At 40.9% G+C, this 22,409-nt stretch overlaps 3 protein-coding genes across 7 annotated transcripts in view; 2 read left to right on the top strand and 1 right to left on the bottom strand.

Moving 5' to 3' along the window:
• LOC135219358 (WD repeat, SAM and U-box domain-containing protein 1-like) overlaps window positions 1–22,409 on the bottom strand; it is a gene marked incomplete at its 3' end in the record, with an annotated part of 295,720 nt that overhangs the window by 11,323 nt on the left and 261,988 nt on the right. The window contains 1 exon segment of the mRNA XM_064256050.1: window positions 12,105–12,137. Coding sequence (XP_064112120.1) covers window positions 12,105–12,137 — 33 coding nt within the window.
• Window positions 1–22,409, top strand: part of LOC135219355 (NAD kinase 2, mitochondrial-like) — a gene marked incomplete at its 3' end in the record, with an annotated part of 495,179 nt that overhangs the window by 266,667 nt on the left and 206,103 nt on the right.
• LOC135219357 (WD repeat, SAM and U-box domain-containing protein 1-like) overlaps window positions 1–22,409 on the top strand; it is a 255,489-nt gene that overhangs the window by 128,652 nt on the left and 104,428 nt on the right. The window lies entirely within an intron of this gene.

Below are 22,409 nucleotides of genomic sequence, written 5' to 3'. Positions count from 1 at the left end.
TTACATCACCAGACATTCTCCTTCAAGGTAGTTCCTTTCGGGCTCAACGTAGCACCCAGGGTGTTTACGAAGCTGGCGGAAGTAGTAGTTCAACAACTCAGATCGCAAGGGATTATGGTAGTAGCGTATCTCGACGATTGGTTGATCTGGGCTTCAACAGTCGAGGAATGCAACAGAGCAACACTGAAAGTGATCAGTTCCTGGAATATCTAGGCTTCCAAGATAAACAGGACCAAGTCAAGACTCACTCCAGAGTCAAACTTTCAGTGGCTAGGCATTCAATGGAATCTATCCTCCCATACTCTGTCGATTCCATCATCCAAAGAGGAAGGAAAATAGCGAAGTCAGTCAAGCAATTTCTGAGTCACAAACTGGCATCAAGAAGATCTCAGGAAAGGATCCTGGGTTCTCTCCAGTTTGCATCAGTGACGAACATCCTAATGAAAGCCAAACTGAAAGACCTAACCAGAATCTGGCGCTCACGAGCAAATGTCAGGTCCAGGGACAAATTGTCCTCAGTCCCTCTGATTCTAAAGAATCGACTCCGGCCGTGGGCGAAAGTCAAGAACTTGTCGGTGTCAGTGCCCCTTCAGTTTCCTCCTCCAGGGTTCACCATCCACACAGACGCTTCATTAAGCGGTTGGGGAGGATATTCCCAGTTCAAGAAGGTTCAAGGAACGTGGTCACCTCAGTTCCGTCAGTTCCATATAAACGTTACTGGAAGGAGGCAATGGCAGTGTTCTTGACTCTAAAAAGGTTACGTCCGCCAAAGTACTCCCACATAAAGCTAGTCCTGGACAGCGCAGTGGTAGTTACATTGTTGGGTAAACAGAGGAGGCTCCAAGTCACGTCATCTAAATCATGTCATGGTAGCCATCTTCTCCCTGGCGGACAAGTTCAGTTGGCATCTCTCCTCCACTCATATAGCTGGAGTGAGAAACGTCATAGCAGATGCTCTATCCCGATCAGTACCTCTAGAGTCGGAATGGTCACTGGACAACAGTTCGTTCCAATGGATTCTTCAGAGAGTTCCAGGTCTACAGGTGGATCTCTTCGCATCTCAAGCGAACCACAAACTCCCGTGTTATGTGGCCCCCAACCTGGACCCTCTGGCCTATGCCACGGACGCCCTGCTCTAGACTGGAACAACTGGGAGAAGATTTATGTCTTTCCTCCAGTGAATCTTCTCATGAAAGTGTTAAACAAACTCAGGACATTCAAGGGTCAAGTGGCTCTAGTAGCCCCAGACTGGCCGAAGAGCAATTGGTACCCTCTCATTCTGGAACTGGGTCTTCGCCCTCTTCGGATCCCCAATCCCAAGCTCTCCCAGTCAGTACAAACGAAGACTGTGTTCGCTTCCTCAGGGATTCTCAAAACCCTAACTTTATGGATTTCATGAAGTTTGCAGCGAAAAGGGATGCGAATATTGACCCTCAGAATATTCTCTTCTTGGAATCCGATAAAAGAGATTCAACTTTGAGACAGTATGATGCTGCTGTCAAAAAGTTAGCAACCTTCCTGAAAGAATCAGATATTAGGATCATGACAATCAATTCAGCTATATCCTTTTTCAGATCCTTATTTGAAAAAGGCTTAGCAGGCTAGCACAATTACGACAAACAAGTCAGCCTTGAAAAAGATTTTTCAATTTGGGTTCAACATAGACTTGACAGATTCCTACTTCTCGTCTATTCCTAAGGCGTGTGCTAGACTTAGACCTTCTGTAAGGCCTACGTCAGTATCATGGTTCTTAAACGATGTTCTAAAGCTGGCTTCAGAAACCAATAATGACACATGCTCGTTTATAATGCTCTTAAGAAAAACCCTATTTTTATTAAGCTTGGCCTCAGGAGCTAGAATTTCAGAACTGTCGGCTTTTATCCAGGGATCCGGATCATATTCAGTTCCTTCCCACAGGGGAAGTGCTACTTTCTCCGGAACGTAGCTTTATAGCTAAGAATGAAGATCCTTGATGAGGTGGGAACCATGGAAGGTACTACCCCTTCCACAAGATGTATCTCTTTGCCCAGTTTCAGCTTACGAGCCTTTCTATCTAGGACCTCCTCATCCTCATCGGGTCCTCTCTTTAAGAGAGAAAAAGGTGGCACTTTATCTATTAAAGGCATCAGGCAACAAATCCTGTACTTCATTAAACAAGCCAATCCTGACTCTTTTCCAAAAGCACATGATGTCAGGGCAGTAGCCACCTCAATTAACTATTTCCAACATATGAACTTCGATGAGTTGAAAAAAGTATACTGGATGGAAATCGCCGACAGTGTTCAAACGTCATTACTTAAAGCTCCTTGGAAGCTCTGAAATTTTCAGCAGTTGCAGCGGGGAACATAGTTTCCCCTGACTCTGACTAACCCTTAGTAGAAGATCCAGTCCTCCTTTCTACCTGCCTCACCCAACAGTTCGTCTATTCCTGCCTTGTTCATTTACGGTCACCTTGTGTCTTAGCTGCTTTTATGATGATGTAGTGGGTGTCCCTTATTTTTTGCTAGGGACACTCACATTTGATGATGGTTATTGATCTAGTGGATGTCATCTCCTTATTTTTATGCTAGGAGATACATCTTATTATAATGGTTACGGGTTTTTGTATATTAAGTCATATACATTCCTTTATATTTTATTATTGTTGAGTTTGTTTTATTCAACTTTATGTTAATTGCTTTAGAATGTTTTGATACAATAGCTTTACACAGATACCATTTTTGTACATATATGATGTATTTCTCCTGTATATATGTATATTATCTTAAGTTAAGAAATATTATTAGAATTAAGTATAAATTAAGTAATATTTCTATTTTATTGTATCACTGTGTATATGTATCTTTATTAGCAATTATATTGATTTATTTTTATTTTATCTTTATTTGAGACCTTTTTATTTTTTATATTTTGTTAAATTTCTTTACAATCTTGTGCTATTTCTCTGGTACGATTTCGCGCAGCGACACGAGCTGAGCCCAGAAAAGGGGATTTTGACTAAGGAAAAATCTATTTCTGGGCGGGCGATTGGCTCGTGTCGCCAGCGAAATCCCGCCCTACCCGTCCATCGCCAAGAATTGTCTGCTAACTTCAGGATGGCCACCAGAGGCGCAGCAGTCGGCAGCATGGGATGGAGTAGTAGTAGTAGGTGCTGCCCACTCTGTGGGTCGGCTCTCCTCTTGGGGGATTTTGTAGTGGGAGAATTCTATTGGCATTTGGCTCGTGGTAGTGGTCTCACTCGCCATAGTGTTCATACCGACACTCTCTGGGAGAGTGAGCGAGTCAGTTATACTGACCTTTTTCTTTATTTATTTATTCTCTGGTAGGTGTTAGTACATTTACCCTAGAAATAATAGATTAAAGGATATTTCGCTGGCGACACGAGCCAATCGCCCAGAAATAGATTTTTCCTTACGTCAAAATCCCTTTTTTAAATCAACGTGTTTTTCATAGCTAACAAACCTGAGGTCTTAACAATAGGATATTTCCCAAGCACAGCTGGTGATTGGTTATTACAATCAGAGATTGTAAGCAAGGAATCTGTGAGATCTGGCAATCCCTGTGCGTACGAGGTGAAACCTGGTCAGCGACCGCACATAACCCCAAGACGCAGTCTTTTCCAGACCCAGGAAAAAAAAATATATATAAAAATTAAGAAAGGGGGCCAGCTAGAGGTGGGCAGTACATGTTAAGACCTCAGGTTTGTTAGTTATGAAAAATACAAAGTGATTCAAAAATTTGTCATTTGTTCATATGCTGAATAAACCTTCAGTCTTAACAATAGGATAGACTTATACTCCCAGAACAAAACAAGTTCCAAAGGAGGTGGACGAATGCCTGTGAGAAGATAGATATACTGATATCTCAACTCAGTCATCTGGGTTGCAACACAATGATATATGTGCAGATTCATTGCATTTAAGGGACTAAAGAAAATTCTGACTGTTCAATAACAAACCATATAATTACAGAGGTCTGTTATTACTCCTGACACCCCCTTGCTAGAGAACGGAGTACTATATGCTACTGAATAGAGGGTTTGCTTATTCATAAATAAAATCACCAAGCAAACAATCAGTATGGCTACCATACTCACCTGTATCAGACCAGTCCAGCATATGACATGTCTATTCCTCAACCTACCCGAAGGAAGAAAAAAAAAAAAAAAAAAAAAAAAAAAAACGGAAAGAGGGGAAAGAAAGAGACAGCCCACTCACTCATTCATTCTCTTTTCCACACAATCACCTTAGGTAAGATACAAAACTGCCTAGTCAAGGACAGTGGATGAGCTACACAACTTGTTGGGCAGCCACCTCAGGACCCTGGGAAAAAGCGTCCATAAACCTGTGGGCAACATCTCTCAAATAAAAAAAGGTGAACGTGGATTGGTGTAACAAGTAGTACCATCGTTCAAAACTCTATGAACAGCAAAATTTTTTTTTGAAAGCCGGAGAGGAACTTATACCTCTGATGTCATGCGCTCTAGTCTGCACAGACTCAGTGACAGAAACATCAAGAGACAAATAAGCCTGCTTGATTGCCTCATGAATCCAGAAAGAAATGGTATTCTTGGAAACCTCTTTCTTTGTTCCACCCATAATAACAAAAAGCCTACGACACCCCAGTCTGAGATGTCGAGTCCTTTTGAGATAGTAATGCAAGGTTCTTACAGGACAGTAATATGAGCTCTTGTGGGTCATTATCCACAAAGTCATTCAAAGACGGAATGGAAAGAAAGGCAAATTTGCCATCATGTACTGAGGGATTCTGGGTCTTTGCCACAAATTCCGGGACAAATTCGAAGGTCACTGACCACCAACCCCTGGTACATTTCACATCCTAACTAAGGCCATGAGGCTCTCCCACTCTCTTTGAGGAAGCTAAGGCAAAAAGAAAAACTGTCTTCAGTTTCAAGTTTTTGTCCAATGAACGAGGCAAGGGCTCGAAAGAAGCTCTAGCAAAACTTCTAAGGACAAGTGAAACATCCCATGTGGGAGGCTCAAGTTCCCTTGGAGAACCAGGTCACTTCAAAACCCTTGAAAAAACAAGATCTCCCGTATGAGATGTCTACACCTCTCAGGCATAAACAGCAAGCCTAAAGCCACTATGTAGCCTCCGATAGCACAAACTGAAAGACCTTTCTCATCCCTGAGGAAGACCAAAAAATCTGCTATGCATTGAACAGAGGTCTTGAGTGGAGTGAAACCCCATCAACGACATCCACCACTGTAGATTGCCGATTTCCCCTGGTAGACCGCAGAAGAAGGCTTCCTGAGATGGTTGGACATATGTCTTACTGTCTCCTGAGAAAACCCTCTCGCTCAGAGGAGATACTTGATAGTCCCATCCATGAAGAGACAAGGATTCTACCGACTGGTGAAACCTTTTGGCGTGAGGCTGGCAAAGCAGCTGCCGCCACTGGGGAATCTCTCTTGGGACCTCTGACAGCAGAAAGAAAAGATTTGAAAACCATTCTGCCTGTGGCTACAGAGGAGCCCCGAATGTCATCTTGAGGTTGTGAGACCTCATCATCCTGTTCAGCACTTAACGGATCAGGCAAAATGGAGGGAAGGCATACACTTCTAAGGTTGTCCTAAGGGTGTTGGAAGCCACAGACCACCAAACAATAAACTTCTAGTTTCCTGTTGTAGCGAGTTGCAAAGAGGCCTAACATAGGCCTCCCTCAAACATGAAAAAGCCTGTCCGCCATGACTTTGTAGAGACCACTCGTGTCCAGGATCTGGTTCCAATGGCTCAACTTGTCAGCGGCCACATTCCTTTTGCCTGGGATGTACCTAGCTGAGAGTTCCACCGAGTTGTCACTCGCCCACTGGTGTAACTCGACTGTCAAAGAATGGCGCTGGTGAGACACCAGACCCCCATGTTTGTTCACATACGCAACCACTGTGCCATTGTTGGACATCAGAACCACCAAATGACCCTCTATCTTCTCCCAAAACTCCTTCAGACCCAGAAAAGCTGCCTTCAACTCCAAAACATTGATGTGCAGCAGCTTCTCTTCCATACTCCAAACACCTGATGCGATGAGGTCCCTAGGTGAGCACCCCAACCTGTGAAAAAGGCATCCAAAAACAGAAGGAAGTATGGAGGGAGAGAATTCAGAAGGACACCTACTAAGAGATTCTGATCGCCCAACCACCAACAAAGTTCTTTCTTCACCTCTTCACACAGTAACTCTCTGAAGAGGGAATCTCCTGCCAGAGACCAGAAGTCTTTCAGTGTCCAAACAGTAGGGATCAAAGATGGAGACGGACCATGAGGGACCAGCTTCTCGAGGGAAGAAAAAATCCCCAGAAGAACCTGCCACTGGTGAGCTGGTTGTTCTGGCTGTAAAAGGAAATTGCATGCTACCACCTGCAACTTCTCAACCTCTGTCTGAATTAAACACTAGATGCTGCTGTATCCATCACCATACCTAGATAAAGGACCTTCTGGCTGGGATCCAGATTCAACTTCAAGGTTCACTACAATGCCCAGCTCCGAACAAAACCAAAGAGTATCTCAGTCTTGCAACAGCTTCTTCCTGGAGCTCGCCAAGACCAGCCCAGTCATTGAGGTATCTCAACAGGTGAATCCATGAGCATGAGCCCATGTCGAGACCAAGGATAAGACCCTTGTGAACACCTGAGGGGACGTGGTTTACCTGAGCAAAGGACCTTGAACTGGAACATTTTCTCTCCAACAGTGAAGCGAAGAAACTTCTGGACGAAGGAGAATAGGAATCTGGAAGTAAGCGTCCTTCAGGTCTATTGACAGCAAAAAGTCATTGCCCCTCAATGCTGCCAACACCATCCGTGGCGTCTCCATCTTGAACCTTGTCTTCTTGACAAAATGATTCAAGGTGGAAAGATCGATTACCAGCCTCCGGTCGCCTGTCGCCTTTGGTACCAAGAAAATGCGACTGTAAAATCCTGGAGAAGGCAGCATTACTTCCTCTACCGCATCCTTGTCCAGCACCTTCAACACTTCCCCGAAGAGCTAATTGTAAGGGTATGTCTGACTGGGCCACGGGACTGTTCGACGAGGAGGAGAGAAGTCGAAAGTAGAAGTTATCCCGCCCGCAGAATATCTACTACCCACTTCACTCCGTAATCTCACCACTTGGCCCACTGGCCCGCCAGGCAGGCCCCTACCAGTGGCAAAGGAAAGAGGGGAGAGGCCCTCACACTATTAATGACCACCTCTACCCCTTCCTCTAGATCCCCTCCCAGGTTTGTAGGGACGGGATTGAAAGGGACGCTGCTTATTTGACTTAGCCCGAGAGGAGGGACCGTGGGACCTAGCGAAGCAGAACCTTAGAAGACTTGATAAGTGAAGAACCTCTTACCTGTTTCTGAAGGGGGAAGAAGACGGGGATGACGGAAACGTACCTCCGACTTTGAAACTGTTTGGTGGACCAATCTGTCCTTGGTATCAGCCCATCGCCATCATCGCATTTTCTAACACCATCCTAGGGAACAGAAATTGAGAATCCACAAGATCCCCATTTCGGTGGAGTGCCGACTAGGACTCAGAGTCCACAGTGGAAAATGGAAACAGCTGTAGACTCCATAGCCAAGGCTTCCTGATATGATCAAGACCAGGCGTGAGACAAATCACATCCAGGTTTAGGTGATGAGGCATCAGATGAACTGAATTAGTTGAATAATACTTCTTATGCCATGTGAGAGGAGAAGGAAGAAACTTGAACAACCCCTTCGAATGCAGAGAGCCATCTCAGTTCGACACCAAAGCGTTCACATGCTGTAAGACGGACTGGGCATGGCCTAACAAAGGAAGTTCAAAAGAAGACTTAGGTCAAGACTGGCACCAGCAAGGTTTCCAAACATGTAGGTGTGACTGAAGACTGAGCCTGTATCCTACTTTCGAGATTGTTGAACCCATGAATGAGGTCAACAACCTCTGAAAAGGAAGACAAAAACTCCTGACTGTCTCCCACTTCCTGCTCCAGCAAAGGAGACTAATGATACGAAGAAGCAGGTGTAGCGAACAATACGCTAGAGGGTCTAGCCTTCTGGATATCAAAGGCAGGGGAGACACTACTAATACTCACAGAACCAGGTACTGAAGGCTGTTGATTGTCTACCAACGACGACACTGGAGACAGATCCCTGCTCAAACCTCGTTCCAGATTCGTGCGAAGAACCATGTACACCACCAGTGAGACTATCACATACACGTACGTCATGCAAAGCTTGTACGTGTTCACACAAGAAACAGCGTACATGGTCATGTGACAACATGAGTACACGTCCATTAGGCGTTGATCGAGCCCGGTCCCAAGACGCAGAACGTGAACGAAGTGAGCTTCTTGAAGGTGAATGATTATCAAGACTTCTACCATGCAAATGAGGAACCTGTCCTTGGACCATGTCTTTGTTAATTGAAGAATCCTTCTGTACGGCCTGAGCCACCTCTGTTTCTGCAACCTTAGACTTCTTGATCGGAGCTTTATCATCCTTACGACAACGTACTGGCACCGAGGCAAATGAAGGGGGGGCATTTCCAATCACATCCACATGTACGCGCAAGCCAGAGGCATATCCATGTACCGAAGACAAATGGTTCACACTCAAATTGTCATGAACTAGTCCATGTGGAGAGACACAGCCATGAATTGAAGACATCGAAGGATTACCAGCATGCACAGAGGAGACCTTGCCAAGCAGCGACAGAGTGGAAGACTTCTTCCCACAGGCTCCACTGCCAGAACCACGCATGCCAACCCGAGATGGAGGACAATTGTGAGGGGAAGTAGGTGAAGCGCTCCTCTTGGTAAAACGGACCATGGACCGTGCGTGGGAGAGACGAAGACGTAAGAGGAAGAAGGTGAAACACTCCCTCAACGAGAAGCAACTTCTTCCCTACAAGATCTCTTAGTGGCAGAAGGAGGAGAAGAGACCTTCCGTTTGACAGTCTCCTTAGTAGCAAATGCAGAGAACTTCTCTTCCAAAACAGAGTCCAACCCCTTGAAGACTGCCTGAAGCAAAGCCTCAGATGGCTCAGCAAGTGAGGATGATGATGTCATAGCTGGAAGGGATGACGTCATAGTGGCGGGAGGATGAGCGGCTGCTACCAATGACGTCATGGAACGAGTGGAAGCTGGGAGTAACGCCAAGACCTTTTTATGACCAGAGCTAGTCAATGGCCTTATGGCGGAGCTGACCCACAAGATGGCTGCCCGGTAGTACCCAGCATAGTGAGACCAGGGGGAGGCAGGAGAACAGCAGTAGTGTTGGTGGGGGGGGATTGGGGGGGGGGGGGGGGGGGGTACGGGCCTCCATGAAATGAGACAAAGAAACCTCTCAAGGAGGGTGAACCTTGTAGCCCAAGTCGACACCCAAACCGCCGCCATTTTGGATGACTCCAAATCTAAAATAAATGAACATGATGAGGAACCCTCCTCACCCCCCGGGACAAAAAACTGGAACCAGTGGGAGAGGGAGTACATTACACATAACCTCAGCCTGTGGCACTCCCGATACTTCCATTGACGAATCAATGTTAAGAAAAGGAAGGAGACACAGGAACACCAGAATTAGCATCAAATGTAGGAGCAGCAGCCAAATCATCCCGAAGAGGCGAAGAAAACCCCTCCCAAAAGGAAGAGTCGAAACTCAGCTATGCTCCCTCTTCTTATAAAATAACTTCGTTATACCTTAGGCAAGGTACGACAACGGTACGGGCAAGGAATTGGTTCATCACGTACAAAAATTAGCTCTGCACCTTCTGCAAGTTGTATGCGAATCCGTAGCCATAGATGCCAAAAATCTTGAGCACAGGAAACCCTCGGATGCCGGGACACATTTGCTGGCGAGGTTGTGAAGACTTGGAGAAGCCATAACCCAATACCACACACACACAACACACTGAAAGAACAGAACATGGGCAGAAAACAACCAGCTTGGATAAAGAGTAAATCGTAAGCGTCTATGCTCCAAGGCGTTGGTAGGAAAAGACTGAGCATCACAGGTTATGTGCGGTTGCTGACCAGCTTTCACCTCGTACGCATAGGTGTTGCCCGATCTCATAGATTCCTCTCTTACAATCTCTGATTGTAATAATCGGTACTAGCTGCACTTGGAAAATATCATATTGTTAAGACTGAAGGTTTGTTCTGCAAATGAACAAACATGATTTGTTAAAGGACCTTGACACTGGTAACCAGATTACAGTATATATTTTCATATTACTGATTTTCTGATGGATCATTGACTAATGAACATTATCGTTCTATATTGTATTGTTCAGTGCAGTAAAATAAAATATACATTCTTTGGGTTTAGCATAACAGCCTTGACCACAGTTCACACATTTTTTTTACTGCATGGTTGCTAGATCACCAGCTACTCATATTTGGGTTATCTTTAGATATTTTTTGTTAGCCTATGTGATCTTAGTTCTCGGTATAACTTAGAAAAGAAGGCTCTCCATTACTTAACCTTGGCACTTGAATGAGAGACCTTTAATTTTCTTACTGGAGAAGATATAAATATTCCCCAACTGTTTTTATAGTCCACATTAGTGCTTTTATCTAATTCTCTTTCTTGTTTAAATACAATCAACGCCTTGGATTCTAAGTGATGGTTGTGTCTGTATTTTTGCATTTATGTAATGCGATTCTACTGTTCTACAGTACTACTTGATCCACAGTATTTACTTCTAGGGTTATCGTTACATTTTTCAGAGCACTATTTACAGTACGTAATTGTATTAGTGAGGTTTATGTATATAAAGTCTTACATTTCCATTCACGCCCAAATTTGTTTCTCCTGAAAGAAATTGTTAAATTGAGTTTTTGCCACTTTTGGTCAGATTTATTTCACTTATTGGGATACAGATTTCACAATCTTGTGTGTTGTTATATTTTACAAGAAGATGTAGTAGATTTCCTGTTTACTCACCTTCCCTGCATGATAATTTAACTGTACTTTACAGGCCGTATATTTCTGCGTATAAGATGACCTTTGAAGAATATTAACTGTCATCAATGCAGTTTCCATGCCTGCCACGAGGCTGCTCTTAGAAAATAGTTGAACTTCTTTTATTATGAGTTTCCCTCAGATTTATACCCATATGTCTGGAATATTCATAGGGCCTTTAATGTTATCATTGTATAAAGATAAAACCTAAAACTAGAAGGAGCAGGATATGAGACTTTACTCACGAAAATTGTGCAGGTGAGAAAATATGCTATCCAATTTCCCCTCCCTGAACATTCTAAGGGTAACCAAAATTATAGGCAAAGTCACACACAATTCATTAACGTAAAATATTCAGTTCAGACTGTCCAAGGAGACAATAATGGGATGTGAAAATGGTGAGAAGATCTAGATTAGTTCAGATCAACCATTTAGGACCAGTTATGGGAATTAGACTTTTTAAGTCAATTTCATATGCACAATACCTATGACGGGCTCATAATCAGTAGAGTTATCATTATTGGCCACTGTTAACTGCAAACTAGATACAGTATTGGTAAAAATATCACCTCTTTTGGGGTTCTACACGGTTACCTAATTCTGCGTTGTTGTTTTTTTTTTAAACAATTTAAAAAAATAGTGGTTTACCCTCCTCACATGATGGATGTAACACCAAAAGATATGTTACTGTAATCACAACCCAATCTCGTATATAAAAATTTCAACAGAATATACAGTAGCATATGTTATATACAATGTCATGTAATAAGTGTCAGGCATCTATTGATAAACAAAACAGTAATCACATCAACTATCCTTATCCAGCTAAATAACTAAATAAACTACTAACTTAACACAAAATTTTATATTAAAAAATTCATCTGGTTCTGTATTCAATGGACCCAAACTCATCATACTATTTAAAATTGCTTGAGTTATATATTTTGTCAAGCACTGCTTCCTAAAGAAAGTATCAAAGTGAGTTTTAAATGAATTTTATCTTTAGTTTCTGCAATCTTACATACAGGAGATACATCACATTTTTCAAAATTACTAGGACTGATTAACACATCTAGATACACAGAAAATAGGCTTGTCATGCGTAGAAAATTATTAAAGAAATACAAGTGCCCATAGTGTGCATTTATTGCTAAAACTCACCTTAATAAGCACTGTTCAGGGGCATGCTTGTTTCTGAAAAGGTATTTTGGAAAATGAAGTGTCAACAGTTTGACCGACTATCTTCAAAAAACTTATCAGCCTACTAAGGGTTTCAATTTTAGATTTCACAAAACATAGCACAGTATAAAAGACAAAAAAGTTTACATAAAAAAAGAAATTATCAACACACCAAAATGTATAATACAGTACTTCCTGACTTCAAGAATTAAGCTTTAGCCAAGGCAGTCCCCGGCTATCAGCAGCGGTTCCGTTCCCGACGGTGCAACGATGACTGAAAATCGGCAATATGACAATATAAGCGGGGATCAGTGCATATCGAGCCGAAAATCCAGTTATCGTCGTCGCTAGACAAGCGCTGTAAAACCAGTTCACTGGTAACCAAGGCTGCCGACAACTAGGGACTGCCTGTATTCTAAAAGGCAGATCACTAAAACACAGTAGTACCATACATGAAAACAAGTAGCTAGCAACTCCTACTGTACAAAAATGTTGAATAACTACAAAGCCCTAGAAAGAAACAAAATACCCATGATTTACAAACATTATGAGAGGCACTTACAAATGTAATACGTACAGTGGTCCCCCGGTATTCGCGGGGGATGCGTACCAGAATAGTTACAACCCACAAATAGTTGGAACCCCTATAAAATTGCATAAAACCTATTTTAAGTTAACTCAAGAAAATCCCACTAAAAATTTTTATACCGTTTTTTTTTTTAAGTGCATTTTATGATGAAATTGATAAAAAAAAACAAGAATTTGTGGATATTCCTCATAGAAAAATACTGTGAATAGGTAAATTTTCCGTGAATAATGCATGGAAATGTTCCAGAGAGAAATCCGCGAATGTGTGAGTCCGCTAATCCGGAGAACGCGAATACTGGGGGTCCACTGTACTTCCAATTGACAACCATTTCTTTAAATTTAAAATATGCAGTAGGCCTTGAAGACCATATATTATTACTACTATTACTTTTATTATTACTGACTACCATTTCCCAGACCACCGACTCAACAATCTAGGGGACTACATGTCTGGAACTACTCTTCTTTATATGGGAATCATAATCTTTTTAAAATGAAGTTGAAGCTGATGTTTTATACAAGCCCATTATTACAGTCACTATAACCCTTTTTGTAAGAACTTGCATGCAAATAAAGAAATGGATTTGTATGAAAAACATTTTTTAAAAATTAATGTTTTATCACAAACCCACCCATTACTTATAATCAACCCAAATCTCTATGATGGGAAGGATTTTAGTGCTCAAGATTTCAAAACTGAGTAACTGAGACCAAGAGATCTACCTCTAAAGTTCCTTGAGATTAAATGCTTCCACAAGAAGATAATTCTAAGAGGCAGAGAAATCAATAAGCTCTGACTTCCTGGATAAACAACACTACTTATGTTGCTTTGCCACTGTTCAAACTTTGATAAGCCAACAAAACAACTGTCAGAGACAGAACAGTACAGAATTCTCCTACACTAGTTCCTTGATATATCTACAGGGAGGAAAATCTAGATCCCTCACCATTATATTGTGATTCCTTGGAAAAATTCAGGCATGATGGCTTGTTCCCAGCTACTTAGGGAATATCTAAAAAAAATCTTTACTGAGTGAAGCATACGTAGTCCCCTTCTTGAAAGAAAGTTATAAAGGATAGAAGAAAATAGTCTTCAGTTAGTACAGTATTAGTGTCTGAATAAAGTCCAAACTAGGACTAGTCAACTAATTAGAACTGGAAGGTCATACCACAAGTTTAAACCCGCTTCAGTAATCTCCTTCATGCAGTGTTGACACAATTGCTTCTCTTCAAACAAAGAACTTTAACTTGAGTACAGTTCATTCAATTCAAAACCTGAGAAGTGTAGACCTACAGCCTTAAGCTAAGGATGATACACACATTCTTTTGCTAATGTTGATAACTTCCTTTGCCACCACAGAAACTTAAGAATATCAGCTATTTGTAACAAAGATACTTATCGAATTAACATCCCACAATTTCACCACCCACTGAACAGGTTCCACTTGCCTAGTAAAAGTTACATGTACTTCTGCATGGCTATGAAATAGCTTCAGTACATTCACCAGAAAAACTTGTCTCCAAGCATTTCCAAAAAACCTCCAAGTATGCAAGCCTAGCATTTTTCCAATTTTTCAATAATCCATGGAAAGATAGTTGGCAGTAGGCCCTTCTCCAATTGGGGTTGTTTCTGAGATCTGACAAAGGAAACAAGGTTAGCAAAAAATTGCCACACCCACAGTACGTAGTCACAAGGCACATATAGACAAATTATTGCAACTCAAGACCTTAACTAACAAAAGCCTGAACATACCAAAAGGTAGGAAAGCACACACTTACATCAAAATTCTAAGTTGCTGGGTCTGAAAGTGAGGGACAAACAGATGGAAGCTTGCAACTGATGCTGGCTGTGACTATATCCATTGAGATTCTTGCTACTGCCACAGGGATTTGCATTAGAGTGTTTGCAGTAATCAACCAGAGAGGGAGTGATGCTCCTACTAAGGATAATTACATCTACTTTATCACCTGCAAAAATAACTCTTGTAACAAAATTGCCCTCACTGTCCTAGGCTGAGAAGAAAATCATTCCTCTCATGAAGCATGGTCTGCCAAAGCTATTGCTACCATTTCCTTAACTTACACAAGCCTGTTATCATGTTAGTCATACACTCAGCATACTGCCTTGATGAAGCTGAGCACTTAAGCCAAGCTGCTATTGCAAGCTGTCTTGAGAAACTAGTACAGTCAGTGGCTCCAGTTTATATCGTCATGCTCTCAAAGCTGTGCAGCTCACAGCAGGGTGAGAACAGTTCATGTCACTAAATCCCACGGTTATCATAGACTTTGCTAGCCCTCCTCTGTCTATGAGCCCATAATCAATTCTGTAGTGCCACTGCCAAAGGGAAGTATAATGAGCCAGATTGAATGAGATAAACTTTCTTGTCAGAATTGTCGAACAGTAAGTCATCATGATTCTTCTTTCCCTTCTATTTCTCTAATAAAGAAATGACAAGAAGCTGTCCGCTACAGAACCAGTCATAGATCTGGTTGGGACTCTGATCCTTGGAATGGTGTAGTTCAAGAAATTTAAAAGCGGTTTTGGCTACAAAAGCTGGTCCACTCATGGCTCCAGTGAAGCAGTTTTATCATGAACACTAAAAGAGCTCTGGTTATAGCTCCAGCAATTGGGATTCCACCAGAACAGTGAATCTGAGTGGGTCTGGTGAGTGGTCTGGTCACACCTATGCCCAGTAGGGGTGCTCTAACTGGCTGTCAGAGCATCTTTCTACTAAAAGCGGGACAACTCTGCTTTTTGCAGCAGTTCTAATCATCACAATTTAACCACAAAAGCCCAATTAGCTTCATACAGTTTGGCTGACAAGGCAGTATGTCATACCTAAGCAATTCTTATGTATTCGAGCTGTCTGAACAAAAAAGATGGATCTGTATGGACACTGCTTTGGCTAACAGAGTAGCTCAGTCAGCTATGGAAGAAAGATGAAGGAACTCAGGCAACTGATATGGCCACTACACCAGCCGTAATTCTGACTGTGTGACCGAAGCAGCCTTTTGTAAGGTGCTGTTCAAGATCGGCTCATATGGCTGGGCCATCAGGTTTTCTGTAAACTTATTTTTATTTCGGGTGAAGTCTAATAGCCTGGATCTCGCTTAATGGAACTGGCTACTTAAGGAAGAAAATTTTCATGTATTTAAGTATGGCTCTGATACTAGGTAAATCATATAAATAATGAAGAATTCGATAACCTTTCCACCTATCGCATCTTTCAATTTTTCATCCTAAATAATTTCAAAATTATCAAATGCCTACTGCTTCTCTACTACTTTTTGTACATGAAGGAAATTAATATGGTACAAGTGATTATATATTGTATAATTGTTATGGGTATAGATAAGTGTGATTATATATTGTATAATTGTTATGGGTATTTTATGCATTGTTGAAATATGGTGGGTGTCCTATATATAGACAACATGTGGTAGATTCTAGAAGGTGTCTGTTGATGTATTTAAGTTGTGTTGTGACGTCATAGGCTGTGACGTCATAGACAAGATGGCGGCGGCGTCGGCAGCATGTAAACAATAACACGGGGGAGTAGAAAGCACGTGTTGGTGGTGTGTGGTTGGTAGGGGAGAGCTCTCTGTCTGGTAGGAGTTGTTTTTTGGGTCGTAAGTCTTGTGGTGCTGGTGTTTTAAGGTGATTTCTGGAGTGTACTGGAGTTGGAGAAAGCGTACAGGTGGGTAGATTATTCATTTTTATAGAGAAAGAAAGGAGTTAGGCTAGGCCAAAATTCAAAACAAGTACATTGTTAGACCTTCAAACACACTCAGAATCTTTGAAAAAGTCACAAGTTTGCTGAAGTTAAATCTAATTTTCAGTCGTACCATTACGTTACCCCTACAAAACCCGAAAAACCGGAAAAAATTAAACCCTTACGGATTATTTTTTTAAAATTGATTTCATCAATTAGACTAGCATAGGCATTTAGTGTTTAGAGGTTTAGTGAAACTGGTGAGATATAATTGAAGAGCAAAAATTTGTAGCCATCTAAACTTCAGAATGGACACAAAATAATTGCCAGCAGTTCCCTCTTTCAAACTTCTGGAAATATCCCATCTGAAATACTGGAGGTTAGGGGAAAAAGTGAGAGCAAAAATTCACTTGTATGAAGTGACCTCAATGTAGTTCAGACTAAACAAGGTTAGATCAGTGATGGAAAGGGGACCCTTGCCCAGTGATGGAAAAGGGACCCTTGCCCAGTGATGGTAAAGGGGATAATGCCTCCTTTATTATATCCATACTCTTACTGCTCAGAAATCAATAAGAACCTGAACCCCATTCCGAGAAATTCCTCTCAATGCTGAATGACATGGGAGGAAATGGTGTCCCAATCCAAACCCCTTTGTTTTGGATAAGAAACTAACCTGTACTTTTTCACCTAAATTCAAATACTACCAGGACACAGAAACAAGTGAGTACACATCAAGGCAACTGATTGGTAATGACCTGCAGCTCAGAAATCCATCATCACCACCCACCTAAGTTCCTTCGATTTAAGTCAAATAGGACAGATTAGATATAAAATTGACTGGAATGGTTACGGTATCTATCTCAGCACAGAAATGAAAAAGTGAAAAATCTGGTTTAACAAATGGCAGACAGAATCTGAAGATTATCTACCATGTTGAAGGCGCTTGTCCAGAATCAGCATCCCCTGGCAAGCATATCGTTATCACAAAATCTTTCAAGAATATAATCCACTAAAGCCAACTGAAGCTTTAGCTTATGAGGTCATGGCCAACAACAATACACCTAGAAAATCTCCGAGTTTCTTTTCAGGAGAGAGGAAGGCAAATTTACAATAATGGCAAGACGCCAACAACTTCAGGAGTGTAGAACTGATCCCTCTTGGATGGCAAATTCATCTCTTGTGAATGCCTCCGCAAAGGGCTAGGGAACTGTCTTACTGAATTTTCAGGGAGAGTGCATCTGACCCGACGAGATAATTCCCAAAACATAATAATTTAAAAAGTTTTAGTACTTGCTTTCTGCTGATGTCCACTGAATTCAGTTTGAGCCGGGCTGACATCTGTGACCAACCAACTAAATCTGTGACAGGGTAAGATTTTGCTTATTTCTTTACAGATGCTTATCTGGGCATATTTCAGGATAAGCAAAACCGCTGTAAATTAAGGTTTTATTCTGAAACCATGAGAAAAATTCATATGGCTGACATCCAATAACTTGCAGAAAATTCCCATACCCTAGTACTAAAAGATGCTATTTTTAAACAATAGCACCTCTAGAGGAAAACAAAATTCCTCAAGAGGAAAGCACAATTGCTTAAGAGAATTATGTTCATAAGACTTTCACATTACATTATCTACCAAATGAGAGACAAAAATTAACATCATCCACCTAAAAAAATAACACTGGCCCTTGGATACCCAGGTCACATGGTTATTAGTATCAATGAAGTGTAGAATTTGCAACCAAAAGCTGAAAATTGCAAACTATATGATAAAAGTCAACAAACATCACAAAAAATTTACTATTTTATTTTTCATGATTAGAAGGAAGACATAAAATTAGAGCTGCAGTTTAACACATACAAAAGTATTAGTTGTAATTAGTGAAAAATCTGTTACTACTTACACATGGATTAGTTAAAAGTTTATAATTGGTTGTGAAGACTCTAGACACTAAAAAATATATATATCTTAATTGTGACCAACCTATTTTACAATTTCCATAAGCAAAGATTGAAAAAGAGAGAAATTATTATTCTATTAGTACTGAACATGCAAAAATCTACAATAGTTATTAAAATGAATTATAAATTCTCCATAAGACATCAATTATATTTAACTTGTGCAATGTATCTTAGTACAATATGTATAACCAAGAGCAAAATTACCAAATAAAAATTGTTCATCAACTATACTCTGTTTTTTTTCATCTGTCCATCCACCTGTGGTGTTTTTGTATGGTAACACTGCGTCCCGGTAAATAGTTACGCTGTGTGTAAGTGTTAGGTTAAATAAAAGGACATCTGGGTGTACATTTGCAACTGAAAAGTGTTTTAATAATTTACTGTATGCAAATTACACCGTAATGTTCGAAATATGATATTATTATAATCGTTGAATGTAAGCTGAATGTAACTATCTAAAGCCCGGGCCGCAGTGTTACCATACAAAAACACCACAGGCAGATGGACAGATGAAAAAAAAACAGAGTATAGGTGGTCCAAGTGCCGCACATTGTTTCTTTAAACCAGGTGGTGATAATGTTACTACAGTTTTCAAACCTTGAACTGTATCACAGCCTCTGTGACATGGCCTTCCAGTCAGGAGTTTTGAGTGTCAGTGCTTGCAGATATAAACCTATACATACTCTGCTTAATTATTTTTCTAGGTTTCTCTACCTATTGTTATTATTAAGGATGATCTTTGCAGCATCCCCTCAGCCCTAGCCCCACTGATTTCTGCGCTTTACTTTTCATCTGTTCCCTTTAGACTCTTGCCATCAAGCCTTTGAACTTCTTCAACTCTATCTAGCTTCAATTTCCACTGCATTTAGGAAACAAATCCTTTGGATGAACTGAATAATTCTATAAATCTGACTAAGCGGACATGTTGCATTATAATGTTAGGTGTTAACAGTTACAACCAGAGATACCTGGCACTAGCTAAGAATATTCTTGGATGAAGTACTAAGAACATAAACTATTTCTTTTAACAACAAAAACTATGAGTTTTCATTTTAAGGGGGCGCTGATATGCGAAAACCGCCATTAACTGAAACTCAGTGCTTTATGCGCTTATGGCACTGAGTTTCAGTTAATGGCCAAAATAACCAGTTAATGGTGACTGTCAGATGTGTTATGGCACCATAACCATTGGCGTTGATAACAAACTCGGCCCATTATGGCACCATAATTTGCCGATGATATGGCACTACATAGATCGCCATTAACAGAATCCACCAATAAGCCTGTACTGTCATATTTTGTTGCTGCAAGAATTCAAATTATACAGAGCTTCAAAGTTTCAGTTGAGGATTTGGTGTGGACAATTTGTTTTTGCACCAAAAAATCAGCAGTTTATACAATAAATGCCTTTAGGTATGTCATGCTCCTTTCCAGATACACAACAGAAAAAGAATACTACTGCTTTATAATCTGAACATTTGAGCTCCCAAGTCCCTCTACCAACAGAAAATGAACATTCAAGTGTGATGAAAATTCTGAACAAACATTTTTGCTTGGCTTCCACAGAATTTTCTCAGATCACACTTTTTTATCACCTTTACACTTTTTTCTTGTCACTTCTGCTTACATTTACCCTTTTCCTACTACAGTACTGCCATTTCCTATAAACCTGAATTCCTTCAATTGTAACAAGTATTAGTGTGCTGATTATTTACCCTAAATTGTAAAAAGTATTAGTGTGCTGATTATTTACCCAAGTACACTTCACTGCTGCTGCAGGTTACTGCAAGTCTCACTTTTGCTTGTAGTACAGCCATTGAGTTCACTTATAATATTATTTTTATGAATCAAGTTCAATATGTAAAAAGGGGAATGTATAGACTCATCTTTTTTAACTTCCCTGGAGACAGAGAGTCCAAGTGACAAGACATCTCAGCTTAAGAATGCTGATGAATCTTTTTGAGTGGCGTGATGGTGTGATCCTAACTAAGCAAGTCAACGATCATCCTGTAGTTCGAGAAGGTGCCTTTGAAAACTGGCTGCAACCAGTTACCTGGGGCATTGATGAAGGGTGTGAATTCATGTGTACGTGTACAAGCTATGTCCGTTCTTAATGGCATGTATTAGCCAGAAGGATGGAGACGGTTGCCTTGGAGAGAAAGAGCGGATAGCTCTGTGAAAGTTTATTTGTTTCTGTGTGTGATATTCTGGGCTGAAGATGGGTAAGAGTTACTGTGCTTTAGCCAAAGATGTGGCTTACTGTATTTTGATGTTTTGTAAAGATGTTCTATTTCATTTAATCTTTAGACTATGTCTTTACAACTGTGTGTGCTTATCAGTGTGTCCCTCCTGTCTTTTAAACAGGCGGATCTAGTGGAGGGAACTTTAATTGAAGAAGAATGGGAATTATTCTTTGGAGGAATGGTGTGACTAATTACTTTATACACTGATATTTTATGGGGGTTATCTAAGTTACTTGAACTTTGAATTATCATTCCATTTTAATTATCCTGTAAGAATCTGAGTTATTCAATTAGTACTTTACTTTGAATAAACATATATTTTTGTAGTTCTGACTCTGATTTGATGACCTAATGAAATGGAGTGGAGAGAGAGAGAGGGACTATTGTCAGGGTCTGAGAGAGAGAGAGAGAGAGAGAGAGAGAGAGAGAGAGAGGGCAGAGCTAATTGTTCCTAGGGTCTGAGAGAGAGAGAGAGAGAGAGAGAGAGAGAGAGAATAGAGAGAGGTCGAGAGAGAGAGAGAGAGAGAGAGAGAGAGAGAGAGAGAGAGAGAGAGAGAGAGAGAGGGAGAAAGTGTTACCAGACTTAGTTTGCTTGCCGCTCTTGGCTTAACACTTACCAAATGTGATACTAGACTGGTCTCATAAGAGTGGTGGCAGCGTACATGAACCGTTGTTACTTGTTAGATTAATAACAGCTTTAAAAATGCTGTTTCCAGAGAGACTGATTGTTAAAGGGGTCAAGATGTCATTAATAAGCATCAGACATAAGAATTATGGAGTCCTAACTGTGGTAATGAGACGGGAAAATTGGACTAGGGTCAGCAAATTCGCCCGTCGCGAGGCGCTCGTGAGATGAGTAACTCAGTCTGTCTTGTGGGTGGAAGATTGGCAAGTGTTTTTCTCGTTTGAGTGCGTGTGTGTTGGCAAGTTTTTTCTCTTGCGCTCGGTTTTACAGTCGGGTTTTCTCTCATTGTGAAGGGGTAAGTGTTACGGTTTTTTTTTTTTTTTTTTGAGGCATGGGGGATTTTTTTTTACTTTGTGTATGAATCATTTTGTGAGTTACGGAATTGGTTTAGAATACCACATTTTTTTCCCCCATAGGAGTAGAATGTGATGCGTTTTTTTTCTTGGCACATGTTAGAAGAGACATTCCTCTTTGTTTTAATACATGCATGTGTGTATGAATGGTTTTCATACATGCAACACTGTGGTTTTGCCTGGAGATAGAGCGCCCACTTGTTTTTACGCGGTCAGCACAATTTCTGCTGAACCGACCCGAGGGGTATTGCAAGGGGAAGGCGAGTGGTGGTCTTCCTTAGGGGCATTGCTTGACCGGGAGGTTGAAGATCATTTTTTTTTTTTAGTAGTGTGAATTTCTTCTTTTTTTCTTTGTGTCGGGGCAATGGAGGTGAGTCTGGCCTTGGATAAGGGAAATTTCAATGCCAAGGAATCAGCTGATGAAGTCGGGGAGATAATGCGAGATGCCCGTAGGGTTTTTTTTTACAAAGATTTTTTCTTTCTCTTGAATGGAGAGAAAATGAAATGATATGCATATGAATTTTGGTGTAAGTTTTCCTTATGCTTTGGAGAATGCTTTTATACAATATTGGTGGGCATAATTATAATTGGGGATTCAGAGATTATTTTTTTTTAATGGAGATATGATTGGTGTTGAGGAGTTTACTTTAAAATGGTGCTGAGTGGTGGTGAAAGGTGATGCCCGGTGTTGCTGAGTGGTGTTGTATCTGATGATACCAGTGAGTGGTGTTGATTTTGGAGTT

This window comes from Macrobrachium nipponense, chromosome 1 (genome assembly GCF_015104395.2).
Source record: "Macrobrachium nipponense isolate FS-2020 chromosome 1, ASM1510439v2, whole genome shotgun sequence".
In the NCBI taxonomy this organism is placed as follows: domain Eukaryota; kingdom Metazoa; phylum Arthropoda; class Malacostraca; order Decapoda; family Palaemonidae; genus Macrobrachium; species Macrobrachium nipponense.
Note: the sequence above shows the minus strand (reverse complement) of the source record. Positions and strands in the feature narration are given on the sequence as shown.